General features: G+C 41.4%; 1 protein-coding gene across 1 annotated transcript; it reads right to left on the reverse strand.

Moving 5' to 3' along the window:
- Window positions 1–8,951: 8,951 nt before the first annotated feature.
- On the reverse strand, window positions 8,952–11,795 carry LOC116030693 (trihelix transcription factor GTL2-like). The gene is made up of 2 exons (XM_031273007.1): window positions 11,150–11,795; window positions 8,952–10,477 (listed from the first exon to the last, which is right to left on the reverse strand). The coding sequence occupies exons 1-2, from the start codon at window positions 11,608–11,610 to the stop codon at window positions 9,169–9,171; spliced, it is 1,770 nt and encodes a 589-aa protein (XP_031128867.1). The 5' UTR covers window positions 11,611–11,795; the 3' UTR covers window positions 8,952–9,168.
- Between the last annotated feature and the right edge of the window lie 357 nt (window positions 11,796–12,152).

The raw sequence follows: 12,152 nt of genomic DNA on the forward strand, positions 1-12,152 counted from the left end.
CTAGGGGGAATCGTCGCTTATGGGAATCGAACCCGGGTTCTCCCGAAATTCTTCCCCACAAAGAGAGCTCACTTGCCACTTGAGCTACTCCATTGGGTTATTTATATATACTTGTTACTCTTAGGGAAAAATGCTTTCTTCTGATAACGGTAAAATTCTCTCTTCTCAACGTTCTGTTGAAGAGCAAGATCTCCTAGAACGAAGTAAGAAGAAATCAAAGATTGTTCCTGGTGATCCAAGCCCCTTAGCGATGGAAATTGTTGAGGGGTCAGACAACGATTCGGATGTGGGGGGATCAGCGAAGGAGTTGGTAGGATCGTCGACGGAGGAGCAGGTGGCTGACTTACCACCGCACGTTGATCTCGATTCGGCTCACCCGATCGAAATGGTTCCTGAAACGCAAATTGGAGTGGATGGCATGCAGAATTTCTCTAAGACGGTAGGAGAGAACCCGATCGAGGTTCCTAACGAATCGCCCCCGACAGGAGAGCCTACTATGCAACGCCGTTCATATCTCGAATCGGTGGTGGGAACTAGATCCAACACCGCCCCCTTCCTGATTGCTAACATTAGTGAGACTGATGTCCTGGACGGCGAGGATGATGATGACCCAATGGCTGCTGAGGATGATCCGACTTGTCCAACCATTCGCTTTACAGAAAAAGAGAAAGAGCGGATCCACGAACCGTGGAGGAAATCTCTCATAATTAAGGTTATGGGCAGAAAAGTGGGTTACGCCTACCTCTCACGGCGCCTGAGCTCAATGTGGAAACCTAAATGCCGGATGGAATTGATTGCCCTTGAAAATGACTATTTCCTAGTTAAATTTGGATCAGACGAAGATCTTGAGTTTGCAATGTTTGAGGGCCCTTGGATGGTCCTTGATCATTATCTGATTGTTAAGGAATGGGTGCCAAATTTTGATCCCATGGCTAATACTACAGAAAAGGTGCTCGTTTGGGTCCGATTTCCGAATCTCCCTGTGGAGTAGTATAATCTCTTAATCATGCGTAAGATAGGGAATAAGCTAGGACGAACCGTTCGAGTCGATCATACTACGAGTCTAGTCTCGAGAGGCAAGTTTGCTAGGGTATGTGTGGAGATTGACATCACAAAGCCCCTTATTTCCAGGTTCACTCTCGAAGACAAGGTGTGGCAGGTGGCATACGAGGGCATGCATCTAGTCTGCTTCTCTTGTGGTCTCTATGGCCATCGGCATGGAGCATGTCCAACGGCCCCAAAATCTGATGCGGAAGCTGCGCCAGTTCAGCAGGCAGGAGAGGCAGTTTAGGACAGTGACAATCGAGGTCCGGTCATACTGGTGGGGGGTGTTTTCAGAACTTCCATTCATCGCCGTCGGTTGCTCCTTACGGTCCATGGATGATCGTTTCACGGAAGGAGTGCCAACCGGGGGGAAGACTAGTGGGTCAAGGGTGACAGGGGGAGAAGTCTGGTCAAAGAGGTTCTTCGGACTCTGCTAGGATGACTCAAAATGGATCTGGCTCTAGATTTGCGCTCCTGGACTCTAAGGTCGATACTAACGGGAAGTCTATAGAGGGCAATTCTGATAAGCCTTCTAGTGAAGATAACGAACAACCTTTGGAGGGTCAAGCGGCTCTTAAACCAGTCTCTTCATCGGCTACTCTGGGATGGAATTCTCGCCAGGCCAACGTTATTGCTATTGAGAAGCAAATTGTCAATGAAACCACTGCTCCTCCGCTAGTGGTCGCCGATAAAGCTCCTTCCTCGGGCTGTAAATCTGCTGGATTGTGTTCTAGGAGAGCCGTAGAGGAGGACGAATATGTGGCAATAAGGGGCGAGAAAGGGGGTAGCTTAATCAATTCCACACGGGTTTCTACTGGGGAGTTCACCACTAATTCCACGCCTACTAACGTTTGTCTCTCTCCTGAGCATCACGGTGACCCGCGGGATGCTTTCGACGAAGAGGGGGATGTGGTGATGGACATCGAAGACGCTCGTGCAAGTACTCACAGGGTGGCTGATAATGACATCGCCCTTGTTTGAGTTTGTTTGTTTGTTTTTTTTTTTGTGATCTTTTTTGTTTTTCTTTTTCTTGGTTTCTTCCGTTCTATCCCTTCATTTTTCTGTTTTTTATGAATAGTATTATCTGAAATTGCCAAGGCGCGGGTGGTCGAGCGTTCCACCACGTGCTTAAAAACCTTATCCAAATTCATAAAACCGCTATTCTAGGCCTCGAGGAACCTATTTCGGGCTCCTAAGCCAATGACATTTGCATGAAATTGGGTTTCTCTAACTAGGTTAGGGTTGAGGCTGTGGGTTTCAGTGGGGGCATTTGGATTTTTTGGAATGACGTGATTTATGTGTCGGTACTTTTTTCTCACCCTCAATTCGTTCTCCTACAGGTCAGGGAGGGCAACTAGTATTGTTGGCTTTACGCGGTGGTCTACGGGAGTCCTACCCACCATCTTCGCCGTCAACTATGGAGTGAACTCTCCATGACTAAGAGGGGGTTTACAGGACCTTGGATAGTGGCTGGGGATTTTAATTCTATCATCAACCAGGAGGAAACTTCTAACTACTCTGCTTTTTCCATGCAGAAAAGCTCGGAGTTCGCTGATTGGATCTATTCGGAAGGTCTCATCGATATGGGATTTAGTGGTTCCAAGCTTACCTAGGTCAAAGGTAGCCAATTTGGATATGTGAAGGGAGCTAGGCTTGACTGAGCCCTATGTAACATCGACTAGAGGCATAGATTTCCAGATGCAACTGTTGTCCATCTCCCTAGGATCTCATATGATCATGCACCCATTTTTATTCGCATGACGACAAGGGAGATGGATCATAGCAGGGTTCCTTTTCGTTTCCAAGATGCCTGATTGACTGATAGACGCTTGGGTGAGGTGTTTAACGGATCTTGGCGTAAAGACCGCTCTCTTCATGATAACATTCCCCATATAGCTAAAGCTGTTTCGGCTTGGAATACAAATCTTTTTGGTAATATTAACAAACAGAAAAAGGTCATTCTAGCACGCCTTGGTGGGGTGCAATGCAGGCTTTCTCACAACTTCCATGCCGGTCTGTTCAAGCTCGAACACAAGCTCAGTGCGGAGTACCAAGATATTCTCTACCAAGAAGAGCTCATGTGGTTTCAAAGATCTAGGGAAGAGTGGATTGTTTTTGGAGATAGAAATGCCAAATATTACCATGCTGCTGCTTCCATTCGGAAAGCTCGAAATACCGTTACTTGCCTTCGCCATGAGGATGGGGATTGGATTGTAGACAAGAATCTTCTCTAAGACCGTGTTCGCAGATATTATGTTATCCTGTTCTCTAATGAGTCAAATAATCAAGGGGCTACTGCCATGGAGGGTGCATTCCCGATTATTTCTCAAGAAGAATGGCGGATGTTTGATTCGACTATTACTAAGGATGAAGTTCGTTGTGATCTCTTTGACATGGCTCCTTTCAAAGCCCTGGGACCGAACGGTTTACACGCAGGTTTTTATCAACACATGTGGGATATTGTTGGCGACAATGTATTCGAGCTTGTCAAGAATGCGGTTGACACGGGTAGTTTGCCTGAAGGCTTTAATGATACCCTTCTAGTCCTCATTCCTAAGGTCAGATCCCTGGAAACAATTAAGTAGTTTCGACCTATCAGCTTATGTAATGTGAGTTACAAGATTATTACCAAGACCATCACGAATCGCCTGAAGCGTATCCTACCGATCTTGGTGGGCCCGTTCCAAAGCTCTTTCGTCCCTGGACAACAAATTACTGATAATATCCTCATCTACCAGGAAGTGATGCACACTATGCGCACCAAGGCGAGGCTCAACCGGCCTTATGGCGATTAAGCTTGACCTTGAAAAGGATTATGACCGCCTCTCTTGGAATTTCATTAATACCACTCTTACGTATATTGGCTTTAGTTCGAATTGGATTAGAGCGATTATGCACTGTATTAGGTCCCCCTGGTTCTCAATTCTTTGGAATGGCAGCAGGTTGTCTCCGTTCTGCCCCGAGAGGGGTATCCGCCAAGGTGATGCAATGTCTCTGGCCATTTTCGTTCTCTGCATAGAGAAGTTAAGTTAGATGATTATGCTTCGGGTTAATTCGGGGGAATGGAAAGGAATTCAATTAGCTCCTTACAGCCCTATTTTGTCTCATATCTATTTCGCGGACGACATGGTCTTGTTCGCTAATGCTTTCATTGAGCAGGTTGCTATTATTCAAGACTGTTTGACTCGTTTTTGTGATGCTTCGGGTCAACGCATTAGTTATGCGAAGTCTCAGATATTTTTCTCTAAGAATACGAATCCTAGTATTGCTAATGAGATTGCTCGCCGGCTTCATATTGAAAGGACTGATGATCTGGGCAAGTACTTTGGCGTGCCTTCTATTCATGGGCGAGTATCGTGCAACTCTTACTCCGATTTATTGGGTAGATTGAATAATCATCTGGACGATTGGAGAGCTAGGACTCTGTCTATGGCAGGAAGAGTCACCCTAGCGAAGTCTGTGCTGAATGCTATTCCTTCGTATACAATGCAAACCACGATCCTACCTAAGGGAATTTGTCAAGCTATTGAGAAGAGTATGCGTCGTTTTATTTGGGGCAACGATGGCCCGAAGCATCAGACTAATAAAATGCATCTCGTCAATTGGAATACAGTAGCTAGTCCTAAGGTTTCTAGAGGGCTGGGCATTCGCAAGCTTCAGGAGTTAAATATGGCCTATATGGTTAAGCTGGGGTGGCATTTATACCAAGAGAGGATTCTCTTTGGGCCCGATCTTTATCTTGTAAATTCAAAAATGGTCATTCTGCCAAGTCCTCTAATGCGTGGAAATGGATCATGATAGCTAATCCTTTTTCTTGAAACTGGTAGGATCCGGTCTGTTCGAAATGGGCAAAATACCCGTTTTTGGATGGATAAATGGATTACGCTCTACCCTCTTTGCCATCATCTGAGCACCTCTCTTAGTCTTCCTGAGCTGTATGCTAACGTTTATGAGCACTGGGAGGAAGGTAGATAGTGGAAATGGGAGTGTTTTTAAGAATATCTCCCCATGGATGTTTTGCATAAGCTGGCTAGCTTTGTTCTGTCCTCTGATGTGGCAAACGAAGATGACTTTGGTTGGTGTCTCGAGCCGAATGGGAAATTCTCATTAGCGTCAGTTTATGCTGCAATAATCCCCCCATCACCTTTTGGGGTTTCGACTGACTAGCTCCATTTTTGGGATATTAAAGTGCCCAACAATATTTGTTTTTTCCTTTGGCTGGTTAAACATGGTCTTATTATGACCAATGTTGAAAGAGCCAGGCTTCTAATGTTCTTTGTGGTCTTTGTGCAGGGCATCAGGAAGATTATGATCATTTGTTTCGACAATGCGACGACGCTAAAGGTATTTGGAGTGCAGCTTTGAGTCCTCGCGTTCTCCAAACCCTCGGTAGTTTAGACTGGGATGCGTGGTTGCTGGCGAATGTCACAGAGATAGATCTATGGGTCTTGGCGCTAACTAGCCGTAGAAATTCGCGATCCGTTTGTGGTGGATTTGGAAGTGGTGTAACGACGCAATCTTCAATGACCACATTGTTCCTCTTAGTTAGAAGCTTGTGTGGATTACGAAACAGGAGTTGGAGATCGCTGCTGCGTTTGCCAAGCACAGGACTTCGGGGATGCATGTGAATAATTCTGTGGATGTTCTCGTCTCATGGAAGAAGCCGCAAGTTGGTTGGGCGAAGATTAACGTAGATGGTAGCTGCTCAACTACGAACGACACTACAAGATGTGGAAGAGTGTTGCGGGATTATGAGGGCCATTGGAAAGGTGGATTTCTGTACAAGATCGGATGCTGTTCCATTAATGAAGCAGAGGCATGGGGGGGTGCTCCAGGGACTGCGTATGGCGTCAAGATTGGGTGTTCGAAAATTGATGGTGGAATGCGATTCCAAGTTTGTTTTTGAGCTGCCGCAAAGAAAATCCAGGGCGCATGGGAATGTTGATAACTTTATACAACGGTGCCTTGCAAGGGGCAGAGCTTTGAGGAGATTTGTTTTCACCATGTCTACCGGGAACATAACAGGTTAGCTGATGCGCTTGCAAAAAAAGTCCCTAAGTTAGATTTGTGGTCTTTTTTCAGTTGGAAGAGGTTCTTAGTGACTTGAAGGAAATGCTACAAGAGGACCAAGTTGGGGCTAGTTTTCACCATTTGATACCCCGTACTAGGGGAGAGGACATGTATTAGTTTTCTTCTTCTTTGGGATATCTCCCTCCTTTTTATCAAAAAAATAAAATAAAAATCAAAAGAATACTTGAAAAGTTCAAACTCCCATGTGGTTAAGTGTCCTTGTCAAATATAGTTATTCTACTTCTAGTTCAAAAGATAGTTAAGCAAGTTAGGTTGTTAAGTTTCATTGTACTAGTTTTAGATCGAGTCTGTACAAGATGATTATGTAGTTCAGAACTTAGTTCAGAAGACTCGAAGACTTGAAGACGTGAACTTGAACCACGAACGGGAGTTGTTCAAAAGGAAGTTCAGAACAGTTATTCAGTTACAACAGAATCTGTTCTCATCAGATATAAAAAAAAAAAAAAAAAGCTTATCATTTTCCCAAGCGTGTTGGTTGGATTAACACAGAATTATCACAGAGCATGTCTGATAGCGCTGAATAGAAAACTTGACAAAGAATACCTTTGATTCAAATTGAAATTCTCTTAAGGGAATTCAAACAAGTATTCACTCTGATGAAAGGCATGGCGTGCTGCTGTTGAGGGGAACCTCAGATCAATACAAGAGATTGGGAGATCAAAGCTTGATAACTCTTCAAGGAAGAACTCTATGGATCGATGACTGTAGAATATCCAAGAAGTTCTCCGTGTGTATTCTACTCAATTATTGGTACAATCTTTAGTTTGAATTCAATGAAGAGTTGGGCTAATCAGAGTGATGCCCCCCCCCCCCCCCCAGATGTAGGAATGTTATTCGGAATTGGGTCAACAAACTGCTGAGTACTTTTATTACTTTGAAGTCTTTACGTTTCTTAATTGTTTGAATATTGAACTACGAACCGAACTACTATAAGTATAGTTAACAGAGTATCGTAGAGTTAGATTAACTAGTCTGTGAGTGTGGAACTTAGCAATTAAGTTCAACCCACAAGAACTTGACTAGGTGTGTTAATAGGTATAATCAAACGCATTTTCAATATTGTCAAATAAAACTGTAATAGAATTAAAATGATACTTTGGTATTGCTATAATGAAACTAGTTTGTATGGAAAATGAAATTAAAAAGCAGAACAATATTGTCAAATGAAACTGAAGTGTAATTAAAATGATATTTTCTTCATGATCTACGCTGTTATATGGACCTTGGTCTACAGTAAAATTTGTTGGTTTTGCCAAAGTAGGCTGGTAGGTTAGGGGCAAATTATTCTGTGGACCTGGGTCCACCCTGTAAGGTTGATCCGTGTCCAAAATACACAATTTACATATTGGATGTTCACAATTTATATATTGAATGTTCATAACTAAATATTCACAATTTATATACTAAATGTTCACAATTTGAATATTCAGTATGTAAATTGTCAATATTCAATTTGTAAATTGTGATCAGTCCACCTTACAAGGTGGACCCGCGTTCATGGTATATCTAGGCCGTGACTAGAAAATGCTAGCCTGTCCCATGTCCATGAAGACCCATGGGCTTGTCTAGCTGCCAATTTTATTCTTATTTTTAAAAAAAATCATATTTAACTAAAAATTAATTTAAAACAAATAGTTGAACAATAACCTATTTAGCGACAATTATTTCATGGACCGGATTCCACCTGGACCCAGGTCAAAATACACAATTTATATACTGAATATTCACAATTTACATACTGAATGTTTACAATTCAAATTGTGAACATTCAATATGTAAATTGAGAACATTCAATATATAAATTATGTATTTTTTAACTTGGGTCCACATAATAATTTGCCCCTATTTATACATAATAGGTTTTGGGTCTAGACGACACAATAACCTGCTATTTAAACCCATTCGGCATGTTAATATAATGTTATTAGAAAATAAACTTTAAATTTTTATTTTTTTAAATACAAAATTTACAATTAAATCAACAAAATAATAAATATATTCAATTTATAACATACTATAATAATATTCATAAAATGATAAAATAATATTTAAATTCATAACTAATGTCAATGTTAGCAAGGTTAAATGGGTTGACGGGTTCTTAATGGGTCAATTCATTAATGACTCGAGACACATTAAGATTGACTACTAACATATTATTTCCATGACCAGTTTAATATAATGTCTTGTTAAAATTTGCCAAGTTTAGTCTTATACAACATAATTCATATTTTTTTTTTCCAAATAGATTAGAATGTAGAATTGGTTTATTCAATATATAATTTCTATAACCTAATTATGAGAATTTAGTATATGTACATATTATATTGGAGGACATTTTCTAAGCAGCATTAATGATAATAAATTAATGTAATGAAATATCATTTTGAGATTTATTATGTTTAGTTAGCACAATATTACAGGTTCGACTCCTAGTGGGAGCGGCCTATTGATCTTCTTGGTTTGAGCCGGCAAGATTTACCTCGTGCATATTTTCAGATAGTGGCTGATGTGAGTTTTGCACATCACTATAAAAAAAAATACTATAAAAAAAGTTATAAAAATGTAATGAAATATCATTTTTGAGATTTATATATCATGCTTAGTAAGCAAGGTCTCAAAAAGAAAAAAGAAAAAAAATATTAGACGTAGATATAGTGTAATTCTATAAGGTTGTAGATAGGACTAATTAATTGTTGGAGCATGTGTGTAGTCTGTGACATATTTCAGTCTCATTCCCACATGTAGACATTACAACTATATATATATATATATATATATATATATATATATATATATTATATGGCATCTAAGGCTGTCTGAGAACCATAATGTAATCAAACAAACATTGTCAGAATGGATTTTGATACTTCAATATCACCAAAGAAAGATACTCAACCACCTAAATCTAATCACAGACAAAAATGCTACTGCACATGCATAAAATTCAAATTTGAGTTTTAAAAATGGAACTCCACTGCACCCTCCTTCACCTGCAGCATTATTGGCAGCTCGAGCGGTTTTCCGGTCCGGTTAATCTGCTGATGAGCGGTTTTCCGGCGAGTCCCCCCTAAGTTTTCCCTGGCTGTACAAGCTGCTCAACTGGTGGAAATAAGGGCAAGTCCTGGAATCAACAGATCTTTTCTTGTTGTTATCTTTTGTCTTCCTAAAGTATTTGTTTATGTTCTCCCATTTCTCCTTGCACCTTTTGGCACTTCTGTTGTACCCCAATTCTTGCATCCCTTGAGATATCCTCTCCCAAAGAGGCCCCTTTGCTCCATCTTTGCTACTATTATCACTGTTGTTGTTATTTAGGCTGCATCTCATGTTGATCAGTGCCAACACTTCTTCCCTTGGCCATCTCTTCCCTATATCTCCCCCTCCATTTTGAGTATTAGGCTCCAATTGGGTGTCTTTAGACTGGGGGGTTGGGTGGTTTTCCGGACCCAAATCCATGGAGGGCATTATCAGTGTCTCTGTTGGTGAAGTGAAGCTAGGGTTTGTGGAGCTTTGAGTTGGATTATTGGAAGTAGGGTTTTGATGGGGAAAAGATGAAACTTTTTTGGTCTTCTTGGTGCCCATTATTTCACCGTGAGGGTGAGTTGAGGAAGGGGTTTTAGGATTATTATTTGGAGGGTCAAAAAGATCATTAAATTTGTCAAAAAGTGATTGATCTAAGGGAGAATGTAAAGAAGAAGGAGAAGAAGAAGAAGCAAACTTGTTCAAGAACTCAATAATCTTGGCCTGTCTATTGCTAGCAATCTCATGTTCTTTCTCCCTGGCTTCAATCTCCTTGTTTAGCCTCTCCCTCTCTTGGCTCTTCCAAGCCTCATCCCTTGCAATCTTCTCCTCTTCTCTCTTCACCATATCCTCAATAATCTTGCTGTGCAGCTCCTCTTGCTGTGCCATTATCCTCTCCACAATCTCCTCACAGAACCCTTTGAACATCTCCAACTCCCTCTTCCTCTTCCCCTTCCTCTTCCTCTTCTTCTCATCACCATTATTATTGTTGCTCTTGCTCGACCTCGAAGTCGTGCTGTTATGATCCACATTCCCTGACCCTTCTTCCAGGCTCTGGGCTTCTGCTGCTACTGCTACTGCTACTGCTGCTGCTTCTCGTCTAAGCGCGGGGGGTTGATTATTAATGTTTCGTGTTTGGACCGATTCTTCGTTGTGCTGATTCTTGTGATCCCCCCCTTGGTGTTGGTACAGTTCATCCAGTTCACTGAAGAACCGGAAGCTGTTCTTGTTGAAGCTTAGACTGTTAAGGTTTCTGTTTTCCTCTTCAAATCTCTCCTTGCATTTCTCTGGGCTCCTCTTAAACCCAAGCTCTGCAAGCTTCCTGCACCACCGTGCATATATATTGTTAGGATCAAGCGCTTACCACTTACGCTAATTTTCGAGACATTGGGTGCTGGAAATCAGCCTCCGCCCAACAATCTCCCAGCCATCACTGAGTGTTAGACTTGGCCTTTACCGGCCTCCGTCTAACATATATATGTGTATAAAACAAATATTAGTCACATGGAAGCCTTGGCTAAAAGTGTGTGGGCTAATATAACACTAAGGTATGTAGGCATTGGTATTAGTGCAGAAATGTGGGAATATAGGAAGAATTGGTGGAGTTGAAAAAGTGGACAACAGCAAAAGAACAAAAAGAAAGTTTCAGAGTTTGAAGAGGAAAAAAGGGTCCCTGAAATTGATCAAATTTTAAGCCCCAGCAGATTTCCAAAAGCAACACTGAATTTTGTTCATGGGGGTGTTTGTAGTACAAACATGCAATAAATACAAAACCTCACTTCACTCTAATCATATATCCTCATCATCATCATCATCAACACCACTATATGATGATGATGATAGGCTAGGATATATAGCTAGCTAGCTTTAATTTTGCTCCATCCTACAAATAATTGAAACCTAACACTGCTGCTTTATATATATATATATAATGCAGCTAGTCATTAATTAATTAGATCTTGAAGTTATTATTGTGTGTGTACTGTGTGCCTACCTTGAGACATGTTCCCAAGTGTAATCTGGGAACCAATTCTCCATGCTAGATCTGATCCTCAGTAGAGCAAGCACTTCCTCATTAGACCATGGACCGCCCGGTTCGCCTGATGATCTCTCCCTCTCCAGCACCAAGCTTGTGGAGAGGAGTGTTGTGGTTTGGTCTTCCTTGGAGCCTCCATTCTTGGGTTGTGGTGGCGGTGGGGCCGAGGACAGGTGGTGGTGGAGGTGGTGGTGCTGGTGCTGGTGGTGCTGATGGGGTTGAAGGGTTTGGTGAGACGGGTAAGGATCAAACGTCGGAAAAGTTTGTGCCAGTGGCGTTGGTGGTGATGGTGGTGGTGGTTGTGGTGGCGGTGGTGGTGGTGAAGTGGTGGCATGAAGTGGGAAAGGGAAGGGGATTTGAAGTGGGGCTCTTGAGGAAGCTATGAAGTGGTGGAATTGGTCAGGCACACCATCAAACATCTTTGTTTGTGTTGTGTGTTTTGGAATTTGAAAGAGTAGTGTAGTGTAGTAGTATAGTGTGTTTTGTTTTCTCTCCTCTTACCTCTCTCTTAGCTCACTGTAAAATGGCAAAATGTTTTTGAGGAACATCATTACACTACATACAAATTAAAAGCTTTTCTTGCCCACCCCACCCCCACCCTCACCCTCTCTATCTCTTCTATATATGTGAGACCGGCCTATATATATGCAAATGAGTTATAGTAGTACAATTACTTTATTTTATTTCTTCAAATTCTTCATATAGCTATCAACTATTGATATTTTAAATTGTAAATCATCTTTTTTCTATTATTTGTATTTTCCTCCCACTGAATCAACGGGGTTAACTTTCACCACATAAAATTAAATAAATTTGAAAATTATATTAAGATCGGTGTCCCTCCCACTCAATCAAGGAGTACTATGACACAACATTTATTAAAAAAAAAAAAAAAACTTCGAAGCTTTTATATGTCATTTCATGTTATATTTTAAATTTTCTCGCATATCTTCGCTTGAAA

The sequence above is a fragment of the Ipomoea triloba genome, chromosome 9 (assembly GCF_003576645.1).
Source record: "Ipomoea triloba cultivar NCNSP0323 chromosome 9, ASM357664v1".
Taxonomy (NCBI): domain Eukaryota; kingdom Viridiplantae; phylum Streptophyta; class Magnoliopsida; order Solanales; family Convolvulaceae; genus Ipomoea; species Ipomoea triloba.